We start from the raw sequence: 22,005 nt of genomic DNA, 5'->3' as shown, positions 1-22,005 counted from the left end.
CCATTTTAGAGGACTTTCCCTAGTAAGTCCATTGAAATGCTTCTTGCTGAGCCTCCCCAATAGTGACCTTTCAGAAAGGACATCTTGTTGCATCTCTCTAGAGCAGGGGTAGGCAACCTATGGCACTGTGCCAAAGGCAGCATGGGAGCTTATTTTCAGTGGCGCTCACACTGCCTGGGTCTTGGCCACTGGTCCGGGCGGCTCTGCATTTTAATTTATTTAAATGAAGCTTATAAATAACATTTTTAAAAGGTTATTTACTTTACATACAACAATAGTTTAGTTATATATTATAGACTTATAGAAAGACCTTCTAAAAACATTAAAATGCATTACTGGCAGGCGAAACCTTACATTAGAGTGAATAAATGAAGATTCGGCACAGCACTCCTGAAAGGTTGCCGAGCCCTGCTCTAGAGAATATGGTTTATTTGGTGGGCTTGAGTATAGTATAGTAAGACGTTCTACTTACCACCCAGGGATGTTCTCTCTATATAGCACTCCTAGTTTTAAGGAGCAAAGAAATTGATGCCAGATAGCTTAGGCACTGGCTATAACACTACTTGAGCAACATCAGTCACATACAGATGCTGTCAGGAGATGTTGAGCTCTCTAAATATCTAAAGACAATCCACCATCCCCTTTCAGAGCACTACTAGAAGCAAAATGATCACTCCTTTGCTCCAAATTTTAGTACCTCAGCAGAAGAGAACACTAAGATACCCTTGCTTTAAGTGTAATTCTTATATAAGAATCAAATGTGAAATTCATACAATCAAAAGGAAGATTCCCCTACTGACACCACCCATATCAGGGCCTCAGTCCTGTGCTGCAGTAAAGAGCCTCCCAGAAATGCTATTAATTCCATATGCCAGAAGATGCAATTCAGGTCTTCAAAGCAACACTCCATTAACTGACTTAGAGTGGAAGTAGATTGGCATCCCAGAACCACTATGAAAAGATGCCTATGCAAGACAAGAAACGGCCCCAATAGGCAACTAAATTTGAGTTGAAGGGCCCCCCCCCATGCAGCTTAGCTTCTAACTAAACACCTGCTTCAAAGACATACCTGGTGGGGAAAACCAGAACTAGTCTCAAACTTGGAGACCAGCTTCTATCAAGTTAAATCCTGAAGGATCTGAATAGGTTTTGCCTTTAAACAGGGAAGGAGTATTAACCTATACTACTCATTGATCCAATACATCCCCCCCCCCCCCCCAAAATAAAAAGTCAACCCCTTTAGTTTCCCCCCCTTACATTAAGTCATTTTTAAATAAAGGCCCAGAAATGGGTTGCGTTTTTCAAAGCTGTACAGAACAAGCAGCAGCTATTTTTCTAACTATATAACTGGGTATAGCCAAAAGAGAACATGTACATCAAGACATATACTTACTTGCTGTGCTTCCACCACTCTGAGAGTCTGAGGAATTCAGGTCTAGACCAGCAAACTATCAATAAATAAATAAAATAAATATAGTATTCCTGTAGTTTATATTAACACATAGTAATCTAATTCTTAATGACATGATATGAATTGATGGCAAACGAAACTTGGGTTGGTTTGGAGCACCGGAGAGGTTCATAAGAACAAGCAAGCTTCTAGCGTACAGGAAGAGCAATTGTAGTAAAAAAAGTGTTAAAACTGACACCATGATCTTTGGTGCTATTCTACTTTCATAGCCCAGTGACAATTCAATTTTCGAATGCTTTTATGCCCACAAATGAATGTGCACCACATTCAATGGCTGCATGATAACCAGAACCTAGCTCTCAGTACTTGCAATTCAACAATTAAGATAATCAAATCAAGAACTCCAGTAATTTCCCTCTTATGCTACTGAATTTTTTTTAGGACCATAGGAACACTTTATAGAAAGCATCCTTGCAGCATTTTTCTAATGAATATAGAAAGGCTCCCAATACACACTTAAAAAAGAAAAAGAAAAAAAAACCGCCATGGTTGTTCCAGAACAAGAGTTTTCAAACACAATAAATAAAGTTTGGTTTTTGTGTAATCATACAAGATGGCTGTCTTCCTTTTACTAAAAAAAGAAGTATGGGGGTAGGAAGGCACTGCTTTAGTAACACATGGCATTCAATCTAGGCCTTAAGCACTAGGAAGGAGTTGTTTTAGATTTTTAGTTTAGGAGGCTGTGATTTGCCAGTAGTTGGCACAACTCCAGATTCAACCTGGAGTGAGGTTAGGTAGCCTACTAGTTGCACAAACTACCATTTATAAAAAAAAAATTCCAGTGAATTATAGGACTACGATTTTCTTGGAAAAGGCTGAAGTACCTCACAAAAATGTCTACAAGTGGTCTCTGAAACTATGGTCGTGTAAGAGGAGGGTTCTTGGCAGCATGCCATTTCCACTTAGCTTTTTTTATGTAAGAGGAAGAAACTTTCAATGTGAACACTGTTCTTGATGTCAACACTAACTTTTATGGGGGGGGTGGGCCTTCCATTTAGCTAACAGATGTTCAACTCCCACTTAAAAATAAAATTTGCTATTTTTTGCAATCCTACGCAAACAAAGGACACAGCATATGCGCTGTTAGTTTCAGAGACATGGTGTTTAGACTTGCTTGTCATAACAAGGGTGTCAGTAGGCAGCAAGTGTCATTCCAATTCTGGGGAGTGGATCGGGGGAGAAGGTAACCAAGCGCAGATTTCTCTCCGATTCGAAGTTTCAATTGTATCCTTAACACAGCCTGCCATTTTAGGCTAATAATTATTGACGGGGGGGGAGGGGAGTCGCTGCAGCCGCTGTCCTGACATTTCCTCTCGAAGTAGGTCAGACAGCCGGTCCCTGCTCCGAGGAAACACGTGACCGGTCGCCGGATTAGCGGAGCGGCTGCTCCCTGCAGTATCTGAAATCCCAGCCTGCAGCGCCTGCTGCACCGCCGCACTGAGATGGCTGCCGCAGTGGTAAAAGCCGGGGGGAGGGGAGCGGGTTCCCAGTCACAGCGCAGCCCAGCGAGGGCCAGACTCGGGGTAACGGGCGAGCGCGCGGCTTGCCTCGGCTCCCTGGGCTACTTGTGCCGCTTCCTCCCCGCGCTCAGGCACGTGGCTAGAGTCCCCACCCCGCGGCACGGATACGGGAGACCCGCGGGCGCGTTGCGACACCGGGCTTCCCCCCATCCCCTCGTTAGATGCGGCCACCAGAGGCTCCGCCCGCGGGGGGGACGGAAGGGAGGAGGCAGCGCGAAGCCGGGTCCGCCCGCGACACTCGCCGGCAGCGTGTGAGTTACGTTCTGGCCCAGCTGCGTCACTGGGGCCCAGGCAGGCAGGAGCGGGCGCGAGAACAAAGGAGCCTCTCCCCCCCCCCCCCCCCCCGCGCGCCCATCCCGGAGCGCGCGAGACAAAGGCCCGGCCCAGCCCGCCGCCTGCCTCCGTCACACGCACAATGGCCGCCATTGTCTCTCCCCCCTCCCCAGCCGTTCCTCGCAGCCGCCGCCAGGGGTCCCGGGCTTCACACAAAAGCCGGGCTTGGGGCCTGCTCGCCAGGCCGCAGCGACACGCGCAGCCCGGTGGCCAGAAGACATCCGTCCATCCCTCGCCCCGGCCCCGTCATCGACACCAACGTGGCGATTAGTCGCCCCACGACGGAAACTGCGCAATAATTAAATGCGCAAGAAGCGGCGGGCGGGGGGGGGTAAACAAGAAAAAAAAATTCGCGACGCCATCATCGAGAATTGATGCCGAGTTCGCAGGTCTCAGGCCAATCGTGACTCGATGCTGCTCCCTCCCCCGCCGCCATCGTCGATTATCGCCCGACCCCGCCAGTCCCTCACCTGCTGGTCTAGACTGAGGGCATTTTCCACCGCCACATGACTCATAACGAGAGATCGTCTCGGGAGGTCGCGCTCCGCGTCTAGAGAATCGGATTCACCGGGTTTCGAACTCGCCGCTGCTACCGCTTGTTCGCCTCGAATCGTTTCGCTTCTCTAACTGAAACCCCCCCAGCTCGGCCCGGCCCTTATATACCCCCGCCCCCTCCCTGCCAGCGCGCTGACTTCAGCACGCAAACTACGCCCCCTCCCGGCTCGATCCCTTCCCCCACCCGGGCAGCAAGGATCTCGCGAGAGAACCGGCAACTGTGTATTAAGGGAGGGGAGGAATCCAGGACTATCGCGAGATCTCCGCAGGCTCGTCCCCTCGGTTTTCGACGGATGAGGCTCCAGAAACGTCGCGCGAGATCTCCTACCATGGGCTTCTATGACCCCAAGCGGAGCCGCTCGGCTTTCCTGGAGGATACCGCGAGATCTCCTCCGGATTCTAGGAGAAAAAGCTCCCGAAGTCTCGCGAGATATTTTTGCACTCCCCCTCCCCTCGACTCAGAGCTCGCGAGAACGCTCAGTCAGCCTTTCTCTCGCGCGGGTACGGAACGTTCTCTCCAAAAAGAGCCGGAATCTAGGTCACGTGGGCGGCCCTGCGCGGGCCCGCCGCCATGTTATGAGCTTTGCCGGCGGTGCTGCGCAGAGTCTAATGGAGGCGCGGCCCGGCCCGGGCTCGAGCGCTGCGAGCAGCGGTGGGTGCGGGAGAGAAACTGCTCATATAACCGGGGCGCGGCGTGACCTGTCCGGCCCGAGTGTGACCTAGCTCGGCAGCCCGGGCAACGGGGGGGGGGATGACCCCTCCCCGCGGGCTGGTGCCCCGTGGCAGCTCCCCGCACGGTGCAGGCCGGCCTGTCCCTGCCGCCCCCAGGGTCGCTGTTTCTTCCCGTTCCGGAAGATCCAGCCTGGCCCCCCATCACCTGAGCTCGGTCATGGGGCTGGTGGGATCCGGGCAGCTGCCTCTGCTCGGGCTTTGGCTGCGGCACCCTGCCTCGTTGCCTCTGCCGCCATCGTCTGCCCAGCACCTGGCACTGAGCCTGGCAGCCCTTGTTGCCTCCATCTCCCCCTTTAGCGTCCCACAGCGGCTGCACCTCCAGGCGCCCCTACCCCAGCCAGCCTGTGCCAGCAGGTACCAAGATTAATGGTCTACACTGAAATGCACCAGCTTGATTTTTGAGACACGCACTCTACCCATCAGATCTATTTTGCAGTGATGTCAGCTGCGAATCTTGGTTTGGCAGTGATGGCAGCCTTGTCTCACCACTGCTTCTGCCATAAGGGGGGAAGGGATAGCTCAGTGGGTTGAGCATTAGCCTGCCCAAACCCAGAGTTGTGAGTTCAATCCTTGAAGGGGCTATTTAGGGAACGGGGTAAAAATCTGCCTGGGGATTGGTCCTGCTTTGAGCAGTGGTTTAGACTAGATGATCTCTTGAGGGTCCTTCCAACCCTGATATTCTATGATAAGCACTGTTCTCACAGTTCTTATCAAAATCCATAAAGCCACCACCTTATTCTCAGGACTCAGCTGTGTTGTAATGTCTGCAACACACTGTTGGCTAGGCAGGCAGGCAACTAGCTCTTATTTATTATGCAAGAGCATGATTGTGTGCAGAAAGTGCAGTAACAGTAAACAAACTTATGTTTCATCCACCTGCTGTATCATTACAAACCTTGGATCTGGTCCTGTAGATATTCGTAATGTCAGTCACTTGAGTAGTCTCATCAAGGTCAGTTAGACTACTCACTTGTAGGTCAGAGCCCTCAGTTATAAGTTATCTGGGCCAGGAATTGCACTTTTACTACATATTTATATAGGACTTAACACAACTGGGCACTGATCATGGCCTGTAGGGCCCAGATCCACAAAAGGACTTAGGCACTTAAGTCCAAAAGTTCGACACTACCAAGCTCCTCAAAAGCTGCTCAGCTGCTGCGTAACATCCCGTGGCCCCTAGCTTTTTGCCATAAAGAAGAGGTCCTCATACTAGGTGGCACAGGAGGGGGGGGGGGGGGGAGAAATTGCACACATTCAGAGCTAGGTGGCTGGAGAGCAATGGCTGCTGGCCAGGCACCCAGCTCTGAAGGTAGCACCTCCACTAGCAGCAGCAGAGAAATAAGGGTGGGATGGGATTGCCATCCTTCTGCACTGCTGCTGGCAGTGGTGGCGGCACCTTCAGAGCTAGACACCTGACCAGCAGCCACCACTCCCTGCTCTGCCTTTAGAGCTGGGTGGCCAGAGAGCGGCAACTGCTGGCTGGGTGCCTGGGGGGAGGGCATAATCTACTGCAGACACAAAGAAGTGGAGGTGGGTGATCAAATAAGTTTGAGAACCACTGTGTTGATGTCCCCATGGCAGCTATGTTTCTGCTGCTGGGCATGTGTGCAACACCTATCTCACACTTAAGCCCCAGCAAGCACCTCAAGCCAGGTGAAGATAGGTATTACCCTTCCTATCTTGCCTGCAGGACCTGATCTGGTAGGTAAGCTCTGAGCACATGTACTGGATCATTAGACCATATAAGACTCCAGAGGAGTTGGTGCCTCCCTTGTAACCTTTTGTCTAGTTAGTGCTTATAGCTCTCACCTGATAGCTCTCAACCTCAGAGACCTGGGTTCAAAGCCCCTCTCTGTCTGATGGACAAAAGGGATTTGAGCAGGGGTCTCTGACCTCTTGAGAAGTGTCATAACAGCTTCAACAGGTGAGACTGAAAAAGACACACACGCCCATCAGAATATCTCATAGCCCTATGGTTAGGACAGTCCAAAGAGGTGGGACTGGAGATCCCCTCTTCAGATCCTTTCATCCCAGTAAGCAGAGGGGAAAATGAACCTGGGTCTCCTCCATCCCAAGTGAGTGCTCTAACTTGACTTAGGTTCTTTCACAATGTAGATACACCCTTAGCTACAGATGCCATTGGGGTGGGGAGGGGGAGTGGCACATAGAGCCACATCACCCACTTCACAGGGGCTCTTCTACAAACACGGAAGGAGAGGATTCCCACATCATCATAAACATAGGTTGACTTATTACTGTTATTTGTACTCTCCTATAATACCTGTGCATTCTCTCCTATTCAGAAGCACCTCCTACCCCCAAATTCATAAACAGGCTTCCCCCAATTTTCCCTAAAGTTGAAACCCTACAGTTTGAAGTCCTCTCCTAGGATTAAACTCTAGCAGACTTGGGTACAAGCAAACAACCCTCCAAATGAATTGAACATAGCCCCTTTCACAGACCTATAACCAACTATTTAAGGAGCATTCTCTGTTTTTTAAGCAACATATTTACCATTCTTCTGCTTTGTTCCTCCATAAAGCTCTCCTAGCTGAATGTGTCTCAACAGAGTTTAAAAAAAAAAGCGTATCTGTTTTCCCCCCAGATGTGTCTATTTATGTAATTTAAATGTTTGTAGGTGTGTCTCCATCACCAATGATGCCTAAGATTAGTATAAAAATCACTGGTTCTGTATTTTAAAGGAAAACTGTTGGGTAGTTTAGAACCCAAATTTAGTGTTTAGAGGGGAAAGGGTTCTAGAAAACCTATTGTTAACATAAAGATTTTAATTCATTTTCTTCTACATTTTGTTTGGATTTAAACATCCCCCTACAATGTTTGCCACCCTGACACAGTAGCCTCCCCCGGCACCTCCACCCCCACCAAGCCCCAACCACCTTCACCTGGACACCCCCACAGATTCCATTTCCCCCTGCACCCGGAACCTCCCAATGAGTCCCTGTGCACCCAGATCTCCCCCCCACTCCCGCATCTGGACCCCCCACTGAGCAGCCCACACCAAGACTGCCCCACACCGAACCCTCTCACCCCACACACTAACCTGTGCATACTTGGATCCTGCCAGGCTAGCCCCATACCTGGATTGGGGGGCAGGGCTGGACATGTGTGCAAGACTCTGTCCCTCTCACTCACTATCTTGGTGCACCTGGCATGGAGGGGTAGGGCACAGGCTTCAACAGTAGATTTGTTTGATGTGTGCATTGCATGTGCTGAAGAAAACCATAATTACGGGACAGGGTCTGTTTTGTGCTGAGAAAACAGTTTAGACTTATTTTATTGAACAACAACAAAAGGTAGTAGCCCTCCTATCCCAGGAAAACAGGGTATATTTCTTTCTAAAAAGGTGACACAGAGAAAAAGAAAATCTGATCCAGCGGTCTTTCTGAAAGACATATTTTGACATATGTCGTAAGGATTTCAGTTTAGTAAGGTTAATAAATACAAAGTGGTTATTAAAAATGAAATTAACTGTGTGGCAAGTGATGCAAGCAGATCTGCTTCATGCAAGATACGTGTGCCATAAGGAGAACTTATGTGCAAGATAGAGATCTCAGTTTGGAGTGGGCTATACAAATCTTGTTTTGTTGATGTTGCTTTCCCTTTTCTTCTCCTCCCGCATGTTTGCCTGGAGTTTGGGGAATAAACTGAAAGCTGAATTCAACTGAAGTTCATCTGATTTCAGGTCCTCGCTCACAAATGGACCCAGGTTCACTGAACACCCAAGTGGAGCAGTTGTATGGAATCAATAGGGATGGTACCAACAGGTGTCTTTAGAAACATCCTGGGGCTCTATAGCCTCTTCTAGTTCCCATAGAAAGAGCTAGAGGTCAAAGGGCAGGTCTACACTAGAAATTTACATCAGCGCAGCTGCACTGATGTAGCTGTAGCACATCTGGGCAGGATGCTTTAAGCCAATGGGAAAGAGAAGCTCTCCTGCCGACATAGCGCTGTCTACACAGGGAGGGTTAGGGTCAATATAACTATGTCGCTCAGGGGCTGGATTTTTCACATCCTTGAGTGATGTTGTTATACCTCAGTAAGTGTGTAGTATAGACCTTGCCAAAGACTCCTGTGACTTCAATGGGAATTAGATCAAGCACCTTGAGAAATGACTCTAAAAACCTATAGCAGGGATATAATTTTCTATTACATTCTATAGGATGATGCAAAACATCTATGGAAAAGTGACTCTGTTACCTTTAAAAGTTTTAATTTAAGTAAAATATTACTCTGTTTTAAATTAGGTCTATCAAATTATTTTGCTCTATCTAAAACCAAGAAAAGCTAATGGAAAGGAAAGACGATTGCTTCTACATTAAGATAAATACAGTATTTCTATATTAAGACAATGTTTATATAACTCTAAAACCAGGGAGACATGATTAATAGTTACATGAAAGTGCTTGGTTCTGTTTATTCAAGAATTTGTTTTTATGTTAATGTTGATTTTTAAGTGGTAGCTGGTAAACATGGCAAATAATTAAGTTAAAAATTTAAAAAGGGTGATTATATAATGAACATAAACTGTTTTTGTGATTTTAAGTACATTGTAATTTAACTACCACTAACAATCAGTAAATCCAGAAATTAGACCGATTCATATTATTAAGCCCCTTGCCCCCCAAATATAGAAGTCAAATTATGCCTATGATCCTCCTTACCCCCACACAGCCGAGCAAGCAGAAAGGAGGTACTACATCCCCTCTAAGGGGAATGAGCGTTTGTACTTTCACTATCACCCGGGTTCCTTGGTGGTGGTGGCTGTTACAAATGGGAGAGACAAGGACACCAAGCATTGATCCTGAAAGGCAAAGATTTGAAGAGGCTGGACTTGTTTGGATGCAAACTTCATTCTACAGGTAGTCTGCAACTCAGAATTGCAAACCAACAGGCATCTACCAACAGGTACTTGTGAGCACTATGATTTCACCTACTGGGAGAACATTCTAAAATTTGCAGTAATAGTGGATGAGGGCAAGCCAGTTGCCACAACTGCTATCCAGGACAGTTTGGATGATGTAAATGCAGCCCAGTCTCAAGATCTGCTGAAAAGAAAGGGCAAGGGTTATAGGAAATAACATCCGTCACCCTCTTTTTCAGCATCAGTATGCTCATCCCGTCCAGCCATCTCATTCAAACAGACGTTTTGTTTCATTGGTCAAGGGCAATGTACCAGTTACTCTAGTTCCATCTGTTTCCCACCTTTTGTTTACAAATCACTTACCCACTTCCTATGTGCTTGGACCGACATAACATCAGATTGGTGGGTCTTAAGGATGGCGGAACTAGGATATGCCCTTCATTCAATTAATTTCTACTCCTCCTTCCCACCCCCCTTCTCCACCACTCTCACGAGATCGTCCTTCAACAAGAGGTTCAATTGCTTCTTCAGGCAGGAGCCATAGAGGAAATCCCATTGAGCTTCTATTCTCACTAATTCCTTATCCCCAAAGCAAAAGGAGGTCTCAGGCCTATTTTAGATCTAAGAGAGTTGAACAAATTCCTGAAGAAAATAAAATTCTGCATGATTACCCTAGTCTCGATTATTGCCTCCCTTGAACAGGGGGACTGGTATGCTGCCCTCAACTTAAAGGATGCTTACTTCCATGTTGCAATACGAGACAACCTTCAGAAGTTTCTCAGATTTGTGGCAGATGAGTCCACTATCAGTTCACATTCGGTCTCTCAGCTGCTCCTCGGGTGTTCACAAAGTGCCTGGCAGTGGTGGCAGCACATCTACAAAAATCAGGAGTTCGTGTGTTCCTGTCCCTGGACTACTGGTTGATGAGAGACTGGTCTGAGGCTCAGGTGTTATCCAGTGTACCCACCATCCTGTCCACATTCAACGTCCTGGATCTTCTAGTAAATTGGAGCAAGTCAATCCTAAAACTGGTACAGAGGATAGAGTTCATTGGAGCCGTCTTAGACTTCACAAAGGCCGACGCCAAGGCCAAGGCTTTGCTACCACAATCCAGATTCAAAAAACACTACAAGGCTTGGTGCTGCAACTGAAAGCATATCCTCTCAACATGGCATGCAGCTGCCTCAGTCTGTTGGGTCACATGGCAGCATTGTATCTATGTGGTTCAACACGCCAGGGTGCATCTCCTTAATCTGCATGCATGGCTAGTGTTGGTATATGTCCCAAGTTGTCATCATTTGGACAAAGTGGTTTAGGTGCCTTTGTCAGTTTTGTCATCTATGGATTGGTGGATGCACCCTCTGAAAGTCTGTGTGGGGATCCCCTTTATCCCCCTGCTACCAACCCTCACTCTAGTCACAGATGCATCAGCCCTGGGCTGGGGGCTCATATGAGGTCCCCGCAGACTCAAGGTCTCTGGTCGTCTCAGGATCTAATGGTTTATGACTAGCCTATTCAGCTTTCCTCCCACATATAGTAGGAAAGAAAAAACGGTTACTCACCTTTTTGTAACTGTTGTTCTTCGAGATGTGTTGTTCATGTCCATTCCAAGCAGGTGTGTGCGTGCCGCGTGCACGCCAGCTGGAAGATTTTTACCATAGCAGCGTCTGTAGGGTCGGCTTCGGCGCCCCCTGGAGTGGCGCCTTCATGGCGCCGTATATAGGAGCCCACCGACCCTCCACCCCCTCAGTTCCTTCTTGCCGGCACTCCGACAGAGGGGCAGGAGGGTGGGTATTGGAATGGACATGAACAACACATCTCGAAGAACAACAGTTGCAAAAAGGTGAGTAACCATTTTTTCTTCTTCGAGTGATTGTTCATGTCCATTCCAACCAGGTGACTCACAAGCCTGAACCTAGGCGGTGGGGTCGGAGGTCACTGCAGACTGGAGTACTGCATGGCCAAAGGCTGCATCATCTCTGGCCTGGCGCGTGATGGCATAGTGCGCCGTAAAGGTGTGGATTGAGGACCACGTGGCTGCTCTACAGATTTTCTGCGTCGGGACCTGTGCCAGGAACGCAGCAGAGGAGGCCTGCGCTCTTGTGGAGTGGGCCGTGATAGGCGGGGCTGGTATGTTAGCCCGACGGTAATATTCTCGGATGCAGGTTTTAATCCAAGAGGAGATCCGCTGAGGCGAGACCAGGAGCCCTTTCATCCTGTCAGCCACAGCGACAAAAAGTTGGGTTGATTTCCTGAAGGGTTTAGTCCTTTCAATATAGAATGCCAGGGCCCTGCGAACATCCAGGGAGTGCATCCTACGCTCCTTAGCGGAGGAGTGTGGCTTCGGATAGAAGACCGGGAGAAAGATGTCTTGACACATGGGAAACTGGGAGACTACTTTAGGAAGGAATGCAGGGTGCGGCCTGAGTTGGACCTTGTCTTTGTAGAAGACAGTGTATGGAGGCTCTGATGTCAGTGCTCTGAGCTCCGAGACTCTCCTGGCTGATGTGATAGCCACTAGAAACGCGACCTTATATGAAAGATATAACAGCGAGCACGAAGCCAGAGGCTCGAAAAGTGGCCCTGTGAGGGTGGACAGGACCAAATTGAAGTCCCAAGCTGGGACTGGGTGACGAGTGTGCGGGAACAGTCTGTCCAGGCCCTTGAGGAAGCGACTAACCAAAGGGTTTGCAAAACTGAGCTACCTCCCACTCCAGGGTGGAACGCTGAGATAGTCGCTAAGTGGACTCGAACCGAAGAGGGGGAGAGTCCTAGTTGTCTCAGATGAAGCAAATAGTCCAGTATGAGAGGGATCGGGGCGAGCAATGGAGCCTGACCCCGCTGCTCGGCCCAGATGGAGAAGCGCTTCCACTTGGACATGTACGTGGTCCTGGTGGAGGGTTTCCTACTACCGAGAAGCACCTGCCTGACCTGACAAGAGCATTGCATCTCCACAGGGTTTAGCCATGGAGCATCCAGGCTGTGAGGTGGAGCGACTCTAGGTTTGGGTGACGTAGGCGACCCCAATCCTGTGTGATCAAGTCTGGGAGCAGGGGCAGCCTGAGGGGCGCCCGTATGGACATGTGTAGGAGCGACGTGTATCAGTGTTGACGTGGCCAGGCCGGCGCTATCAGGATGACACGAGCGTGATCCCTGTGAACCTTGAGGATTACCCTGTGAACCATGGGAATCGGGGGAAAAGCGTAAAGTAGGCCGTCTTCCCAGGAGAGGAGGAAGGCGTCCGTCAGGGACCCCGGACTGCGTCCCAAGAGGGAGCAGAATTGCTGACACTTCCTGTTCTCTCTCGAGGCAAACAGGTCTATCTGGGATGGCCCCAGAGCCGGAAAATTGAGAGCACTACATCCCGGCGGATAGACCACTCGTGACCGTGGAACGAGCGGCTAGGAGCGTCTGCCAGCCCGTTCTGCTTCCCCGGTAGGTAAGCTGCTGTCAGGTGAATTGTGTTCTGTACATAAAAGTCCCATAACGTGAGGGCTTCCCGGCACAGGGTAGAGGAGCGTGCACCACCCTGTTTGTTGATATAGAACATCGCTGGTGTATTGTCTGTAAGGACGGAAACATACCTGCCTGCTAGGTGAGGTTTGAAGGTCCTGCATGCCAGACGCACCGCTCGTAATTCCCTGACGTTGATGTGTAAAGAAAGGTCCTCTCGTGACGAAAGACTTTGGGTTCTGAGGTTCCACAGATGCGCTCCCCACCCCAGCTCCGACGCGTCCGTTACCAGGGACAGAGAGGGCTGGGGGCTGAGAAAGGGTACTCCCGCGCAGACCTCCCGTGGGTCGAGCCACCACTGGAGGGAATCCAGCACCAGTCGAGGGAGCATTACTACAGAGTCTAGGGAGTCCCTGGCCAGCTGGTACACCTTCGCCAACCAGGACTGAAGCAGGCGCAGTCTGAGCCTGGCGTGGGCTCACCACATAGGTGCACACCGCCACGTGACCCATTAACTTGAGGCAATTTCTTGCAGTAATGGTCGGGTAACGGAGACTGAGAATAATGTTGGACATGGTCCGGAATCTGGACTCTGGGAGGTACACTCTGGCATGTGTCGAATCCAGGACCGCCCCTATAAATTCTATTCTTTGGGTTGGAGATAATGTGGACTTGGCCTCGTTCAGTAGGAGGCCGAGCTTGAGAAAGGTCTTCCTGATGAAGACCACCTGAGCCTCCACCTGTTCCTTGGCATGGCTCTTGATGAGCCAATCGTCCAGGTAGGGAAAAACTTGAATTCCCTGCTTGCGCAGGAAGGCTGCCACGACTGCCATGCACTTCGTGAAGACCCTTGGGGCTGCTGACAGTCCGAAGGGTAGAACTGTAAACTGAAGATGGGTGTTGCCTACAACGAATCTGAGGTAACGCCTGTGCTGAGGAATTATTGCGATATGAAAGTATGCGTCCTTTAAGTCGAGGGCGGCATACCAGTCTCCTGGATCCATGGAAGGTATGATGGAGGATAGGGAGACCATGCGGAACTTGAGCTTTTTTACAAACTTGTTTAGATGCCGCAAGTCCAGAATAGGTCTGAGGCCCCCTTTCGCTTTCGGTATTAGGAAATAGCGGGAATAGAAGCCCCAGCCCTTGAACCCCTGAGGAACTTCCTCCACTGCCCCTGCTGCGAGGAGGGACTGCACTTCCTGAATTAGAAGTTGCTCGTGAGAGGGGTCCCTGAAGAGGGATGGTGAGGGGGGCTGGTGGGGCGGGAGGGAGGAGAACTGGATAGAATATCCCCTCTCTACCGTGTGGAGTACCCAACTGTCCGATGTGATTCGGGCCCAAGCATGATAGAAGGGGGACAGATGTGACAAAAAGGTAGGGTTGGACTGATCCAGAGTTGTGACCAGTAGGTCGTCCCTGAGCGTCCCATCAAAATGGGGGCCTAGGCCTCGGTGGTGGCCTTGGTTGGGCAGACAACGGGCCGGAGGGCTGTTGTTGCTGCCTCCTTCTGTCGGTCCTGGCTCACCTGCGCAAAGTGTCCGTGCGGTTCTGAGGCTGGTATGGCCGCGGGGCCTGAGGCGGCCTGAACTGCCTACGTTGGGTAACTGGGGTGTGTAAGCCCAGCGATCGAAGGGTAGCCCTCGAGTCCTTTAGGCTATGCAGCCTCTTATCTGTCTTTTCAGAGAAGAGCATGGGCCCTTCGAAGGGGAGATCCTGGATGGTCTGTTGGACCTCATGTGGAAGGCCTGAGACCTGAAGCCAGGCTCCCCGCCTCATGACCAGCCCAGTCGCCAATGTGCGTGAGGCTGCATCCGCCGCATCCAAGGCTGCCTGGAGGGATGCTCGGGTAATTAATTTCCCTTCTTCAACTAGGGCTGAGAACTCGGTTCGCGATTCCCGAGGAAGGAGTTCAGTGAACCTAGACAGTGCCGAGCATGTGTTGTGACCATATCGGCTCACTACAGCCTGTTGATTGGCTATACGCAACTGCAGCCCCCCTGTGGAGTACACCTTTCCCCCAAACAGGTCCAACTTCTTGGCCTCCCTGTTTTTCGGTGTAGCCCCTTGGAATCCCTGACGCTCCCTTTGGTTGGCCGCATCGACCACTAGGGAGTCCGGCGGAGGGTGAGCATAAAGGTGTTCATGGCCCTTGGAGAGGACAAAATATCGCCTCTCTGTCCTCTTGGCCGTGGCGGCTAATGAGGCTGGTGTCTGCCACAAGGTGCGGGATGTGTCCGCAATAGTTTTTATCAGGGACAGGGCTACCCTGGACGGGCCTGACGGAGCCAGGATGTCGACCACCGGATCCGGATCCACCTCGATCTCCTCAGCTTGGATCGAGAGGCTCTGGGCTGCACGTGTAAGTAGCTGTTGGAGGATCCTGTTGTCCTCTAGGGCCGGTGCCGCTGAAGTACCCGCGACCGCCTCATCCGGAGAGGAAGAGAAGGAGATCACCTGCAAAGGGCCTTCCTCTATACCCTCGTCTCCCTTAGGGGCCTGCGGCACACAGTACTCTGGTTGCCTGGCCGGTGCGGGTGCAGGATGCGGCACCGTGGCCAGTACCGGAGTCGACACCGAACGACGAGGCATGCTGGGCGGTGCCTGCGGTGTCGGAACCATGGTCCGTGCCGGTGCCTGACTAGACGGTGCCGGGGTCTGTTGTGGCACACTCCTGTCAGACGGCGGTGCCGGTGGTGGAGGCATTTGAGCCGGAGCCATCGACGTCGATGAGACCGATGCGGACCTTGAGCGGGGCCCGTACGCCTGTTCCACGGACTGATGGTAGGCCCAGGGAGTCCAGAACGGCCACTGAGGGGGCGGTTGCCACTGCTGTTGCCACTGCTGCGGATAAGGCTGGAGGCTCGCCCGCGAGGTCGACCGCCTGCTTCTCGATCTACTGGAGCGGTACGACTCCGCCTTCGAGTCTGAGGTCTCCGAATAGGAGGACCTAGGGGGAGCAGTACCCACTGTCGCTGGAGAGCGGTGCTGCTGGGCTGGAGAATGTTCTCTCTGCTCTGGTGCTGCTGGGGTGGCGCGGTGCGGGGACCGCGGCGACAACATAGCCGGCTTGCCCCGTGATTGTATAGGGGGCCGGGCCATAGTCGGAGGCTCTTTCCACCGGCGCGGCAACGCCAGCACTGGGAGGCTTAGTAAGTCCGAGGCTTCCTCGAACGCCTCCGGCGTCGATGGGAGGCACATTTCCTCGACGAGGTCCGGGGATGTAGGCCTGTCCGGACTCGACCATACCCTCTCCGGGGTGGGAGTCAACGGAGTAGCAGAATGAGTCTGTAGCACGGCCTGTCCCGCAGCACTCGTGGACAGCGCCGGCCCTTTAGAGTCCTGGTGGGGTGAACGTCCCCTCACCGGCCTCTTCTTTTTAACCGGCACCGGGGGTGGTGAACGGTGCCTCACTGACGCCGATTTCCTATGTGCCGACTCTCTCCGGTGCCGGGGTTTTGAGGTTTTGGCCTCATGATGTATTACCGGTGCCGGGGCGCTGTGCACCGAGGATGAAGTGCTGGGCACCGAGTCAGCCGGCCCAGGGTCCGAATGTGGCCGCAGGGCCGCTTCCATAGCAATACCTTGAGCCTTTGCTCTCTGTCTTTGAGAGTCCTGGGGCGAAATGCTCTGCAGATAGTGCACCTGTCTCTTTGGTGGCTCTCTCCGAGGTACCATAGGCAAGAAGAGTGCGGGTCACTCTTCAGCATGAACTTCCTGCAGTCCTTGCAGAGTTTAAACCCTGGGGACCCGGGCATGCCCCAGCGGGGCGACGAGTACGTTGGGGAAACCCCCCAACAACTATCTATCTATACTAAGTCTAAAACTAACTAAACTATTTACAAGAAGAAAACGGGACACTGCCAAGATTGCTGAAGAGCAAGCGAAGTTCCAGCTAGCCGTCACCGGCGGTAAGAAGGAACTGAGGGGGTGGAGGGTCGGCGGGCCCCTATATACGGCGCCATGAAGGCGCCACTCCAGGGGGCGCCGAAGCCGACCCTACGGACACTGCTATGGTAAAAATCTTCCGGCTGGCGTGCACGCGGCGCGCACACACCTGCTTGGAATGGTCATGAACAATCACTCGAAGAAGAACTTGTTAATTCTAACAGACAACTCTGCGACTATGTTTTACATAGACAGGGAGGAGCACAGTTGGCCCAGTTATGCCAGGAGGCAATTTGCATTGCTGCTTACCTTCCAAGGAAGCAGAACACGTTGGTGGATCAACTGACCAGGACCTTCTCTGAACACCACCAGTGGTCTTTACTCACAGACATTGCCAAATCCATCTTCCAGCTCTGGGGAACTTCCCAAGTGTACCTATTTTCAACAAAATCCAACGAAAATGCCATCAGTTTTGTTCCCGGAGGGGTCTCACCCCAGGCTTACTGATAAATACTTCTCTGCTACCCTGGAGCGACCCACTCCTGTATGCCTTCCCTCCAATTCCCTGGCTGCTCAGAGTGTTGTTCAAAGTCAAACAAAACCATGTGCGTCTCATCCTTATAGCACCGGCGTGGCCCCAACAACACTGGGACTCGACCCTACTGACCTCAGTCAAGCCTCTGCTGTCTCTCTCACTGGAGCCAGACATGATTTCTGAGGATCATGGCTGCCTGCTGCATCCCAACCTATGAGCCCACCACCTGACAGTATGGATGCTTCATGATTAACACCTTTGGAGAAATCCTGTTCTAAGGATGTTCAGAATGTATTTCTGAATAGTAGAAAACCCTCAACTGGGGCACTTACCTGGCTAAATGGAAATGCTTCTCTATTTGGTCCTGTCAAAAAGGTGTATCCTTACACCATGCACCCTTGAACCTCATACTGGACTATCTCCTATGTGTAAAACATCAGAGTTTGGCAATTAGCTCTGTAAGAATACATCTGGCAGCTAGTTCAGCCTGCCATACCTCAGTGGATAATAGATCCCTTTTTCCCAAACCTGTCATTACCAGATTCCTAAATGGATTGGTCAGATTGTACCCACATGTGCAAGATCCTATACTTCCTTTGGAATCTGAACTTGGTCCTAGCAAAGTTGATGGGACCACATTTGAACCCCTTGCAACTTGCTCTCTGCTCCACCTCTCTATGAAGGTAGCATTTTTATTTGCCTTTACCTCAGTCAGAAGGGTGGGCGAGTTGAGAGCCCTAGCATCAGAGTCTCCTTATACAGTTTTCCATAAGGATAAAGTTTATTTTCGCCTTCACACAAAATTTCACATGACAGTAATCTCTAATTTTCATGTTAACTGGGCAGGCTATTTGCTGACGTTCCATTCATATGGAGATGAGGAGAGACTTCATTCACTGGATGTGAAAAGGGCTTTAACTTTCTACCTGGAGCATACTAAGTCATTTAGATCCTCCACGCAGTTGTTTGTTGTGGACAGAGCTAAGGGCCAACCAGTTTCCACTCAGATAATCTCATCTGGATTATTTGGATCTCTTCATGCATTCATTTATGCTACTAATTGGCTAATATAACCCAGCCAGCTAGAGTACTGGCAAATTCTACTTGCGTCCAGGTATTTTCAGCAGCTTTCTTGGTGCACGTACTGATCATAGATATTTGTGAAGTAGCAACTTGGTCATCGGTCCACACTTTTACTTCTCATTATGCCAGTTCCCATCAGTCTTGGTACGATGCCAATTTCAGGCAGATTGTCCTATAATCACTGTTCAGGTAGACGCTGAGCCCACCTCCATGTTTGTCTGCTTGTAATCACCAACAGTAGAATGGACATGTGCAAAGACTCAAGAAAAACTGGTTACCTACCTTCCTATAACTGTTCTTTGAGCTGTGTTGCACATGTCCATTCCATGATCCGTCCTCTTTCCTCTCTCTTTTGGAGTCTATCCAGTACAAAGGAAGTGAGAAGGGTTCTGGTCAGCTCTGCCCTTTTATACCCACACACAGTGGTGTGTGGTGACAGAGGGTGCTTGAGCCACCTTGATGGGTACTGTTGAGGAAAAGAGTTATCTGACAACTGAGCACGTGGCATGCAACTACAGTGGTATGGACATGTGCAACACAACTCAAAGAACAACAGTTACAGAAAGGTAGGTAATCATTTTTTATTAAATACAAAATGGAACATTTCCAACAGGAGAGAGTGAGAGAAGCCCACCCCAGAATACCTAGTAGCCTGCAGGTTTGGACATTCACCTGAGCTGCGAGAGACCAGGGCTCAAGTGTCTGCTCCAAACAAGCAGTGCTGGGATTTCAGTCTGTCTCTCCCACATTCCAGGTGAGCACCCTAGCCACTGGACTGTTGTTGGTCTTGCTGTTTTTTCACAAGAAAGGGGTGGTATAGGTTCCCTACTCTAGGAGAGCATTCACAGCTCAGAATCCCAAGCAGAACAAGGCACCTCCCTCCAGTCCATTGGTCAAGAACCTAAATATCTTTGAGGATTTGGTCCTATGCCCTGCCCCTGTCGTCTGCATTTAATTCCTGGTTAACTTAGCCTAAAAGTTTGTTGGCTTCTGAGACTTCCCTTCTTGGATGCCTAACTCTGGCCATACAATGCAAGGAGAAACTGGGTGCCTCACTCAGGGCTGAGAATTCCACCAGGCAGCAGAGCACCTAAGGGGTTAGATATTGCAACACTTAAGTACCTTTGTGAATCTAGCCCTTTATGTATAGCCAGTCACCCAGGCTGCAGTCCTGCAAGCTTCTCTGTACATTGGGTCTGCCCATGTGGAACTGTCCTCAGCATTATAAGCATCAGTTTCCCCTGTTATTTTTATGGGATTTTCACACAGCAACAGGGAAAAAATAAAATAAAATATGATTGTCCAACCACAAAAGTAGCAAGGGGATGTGTGTGTCAGAAGAAGGGGTTAGTTCATGAAGCTATGTTTGATTTTGGTTTTTAATTGACTAGATTTAAAGTTGATCGTTTTAAGTGCAATGTAAAAAGTAAATAAATAACGTAACCAGGGGTTAAGGAGCTGCTCTGGGCTCAGCCTGCCAGACGTGCAAGGCATGCACAGGCTGGAGGAGAAGATTAAATAGGGAGCAGAGCGGCTCACTTGTGGGCATACCTGGGAAGAGGACAGACTGTCAACCCTCAGCCCCTGAGCAAAGGACTGACTGAAGGCAGGAGCTTCCCAGACAACCACTGCCTGAAGCCCTCCCTGAGGGAAGTGAGGGCCAGACTCGACCCTGAGCGGGATTCATTTCCCTCTGTCTCATTAATTCAGTTTATTTACATTAATTCCCCCTGCTTTTTATTCACAGACAACCCTGGAAGGGGAGAGACTTTTAAGTGACCTGGTCAGAGGGCCAGGTCACAGGAAGAGACATGCTGCTGCAGAAGTGGAGCAGCCACTAGTGGGAGACCTGCAGGGGAGAGAGAGCTGCTATGTCATGCCTGGCCAAAAGGAAGCACCAGCAGTGAGTGGACCCCTTCACAAGGACACACAAAGCCTCTGCTGTAGGGGGAGGGGAACAATGGAAGGGAGTATACAGAGTTCCTGATGTGATTTTATGCTTTGTTGTGTCTGGATCATCTGCCATATGAGATCTCACTCTGACACAAATTTAATTAACAAACTCCAGCTTTATTGTGGCTGCTTACAACATGGCTTCTTCAGCCTCATAGCTTTGCTACACTTGCAGATGTAGAGCGCTGGGAGTTAAACCAGCCTTTGGAGATCGCAGCAGGGAAAACGCTGCCGTGTGTTTACACTGTCAGCTGTAAGCGCACGGGCGTGGCCACAGTAGCAGCTCTTGCAGTGCCACAAAGTGTGGTAGCCAGTGTGCACGTGGCTGCAACGTGCTTTTCAAATGGGGGGGTTGGAGTGTGACAGGGAGTGTGTTGTGTGTATGTGTGGGGAGAGACAGTGTGTTCTGGGGGGCAGAGAGTGTGTCAGCATGCTGCCTTGTAAGTTCAGACAGCAGCAGACCTCTCTCCCCCCCACACACACACTCACAACAGCAGCATTCCACACTAATGGTTTGCTTTGTCCCGGAGCAGATAAGCATGCCGGCTGTCAGAAACGGAGCTTTGAAAGGGGATATCTGCATGCCTGCAGCCAATTTAAAAACAATGAGAAGAGTGGCCACTTGACTTCAGGGGATTATGGGACGTTTCCGGAGGCCAATCACTGTGCAGTAATGCAACACGTTGTCCACACTGATGCCCGGATGTTTCAGCCGGAGCGCAGCAAGCTTTATGCTTCTCATGGAGGTGGATTACCAGGAGTGCTCCAGCTGCAGAGTCCAGGTACTCTACGTGCCTTGCCAGTGTGGACACCTCAGGAGTTAGGGCGCCCAGGGCTGCTTTAATGCGCTCTAACTTGCAAGTGTAGCCAAGCCCTCAGACAGTTCCCCAGGAGGTGTCGCTTCCAAACAGTTTCCCACAGAAAACAATATGCTGCCTGAAAGGGGCTGCTAGCTGTTTCATATTGTTACATCCCTTCTCTTTAAAATAAAACTGTCTAGCACCCCAGCAATAACTGATAACCTAATCTAACATATTCCTTTCTGATGCTGACTGTTCTCGGAGTTACTGCATCCATCACCTTACAAGTTTGTCTATCTATATACCTGTACAACTTGGAAGTCCATCACACAAAATCCCTCAGATGAGCAGGTCTTTTAACAATCTGCCCTCCTCTAGTACAGTGTGATTCACTGGTACCGCCCTGGTGCTGCCTTCCTCCTGTCTGGTCAACCACAGTCTCTAGGCTTGGTGTTGCTGGAGTCTCCATCAAAACACCCTCTTCTTCCTGTTTTTCCTTTGGTAGGCCTCTGACACTGTCCTCTTCTACAACTCTGGCTCGGGATTCTCCTGCAGTAGAACACTACCATGTGTTGTCTGTATTGTCCGTAGAGGTTTCTTTTGTTTTCTTGAGGTGCCTACAGTTTCACCTCACTATCTCTCCATTGTCCATGTGGACTTGATGAAATCTCTGTTTTCCTGCTTGCACCACTGTAGCTTTGTGCCAGAACTTATCCTGTTTTGTTAATGGTTGTATATGCACTTTGTCACCTGACTCCAGATCTGGCAGATCTGTTGTTGTAAAACACTTGTCTTTTTCT

At 50.3% G+C, this 22,005-nt stretch overlaps 1 protein-coding gene across 4 annotated transcripts in view; it reads right to left on the bottom strand.

Annotated features, from left to right (window-relative positions):
- The window catches only part of LOC113406344 (ATP-dependent RNA helicase DDX3X-like), a 36,565-nt gene extending 32,683 nt beyond the window's left edge, over nucleotides 1–3,882 (bottom strand). For all 4 annotated transcript variants that reach the window (XM_026650675.2, XM_026650676.2, XM_026650678.2 and 1 more), the window contains exons 1-2: nucleotides 3,795–3,882; nucleotides 1,394–1,448 (exon numbers count right to left, since the gene is read on the bottom strand). In XM_026650675.2, coding sequence (XP_026506460.1) covers nucleotides 1,394–1,448; nucleotides 3,795–3,839 — 100 coding nt within the window. In that variant the 5' untranslated portion in view covers nucleotides 3,840–3,882. The remainder of the gene's footprint in view (nucleotides 1–1,393; nucleotides 1,449–3,794) is intronic.
- Between the last annotated feature and the right edge of the window lie 18,123 nt (nucleotides 3,883–22,005).

Source organism: Terrapene carolina, unplaced genomic scaffold, assembly GCF_002925995.2.
Source record: "Terrapene carolina triunguis isolate 2854851 unplaced genomic scaffold, T_m_triunguis-2.0 Scaffold26, whole genome shotgun sequence".
NCBI lineage: Eukaryota > Metazoa > Chordata > Testudines > Emydidae > Terrapene > Terrapene triunguis.
The sequence above is the reverse complement of the archived record's forward strand: the minus strand, read 5'-3'. Positions and strand labels throughout refer to the sequence as shown.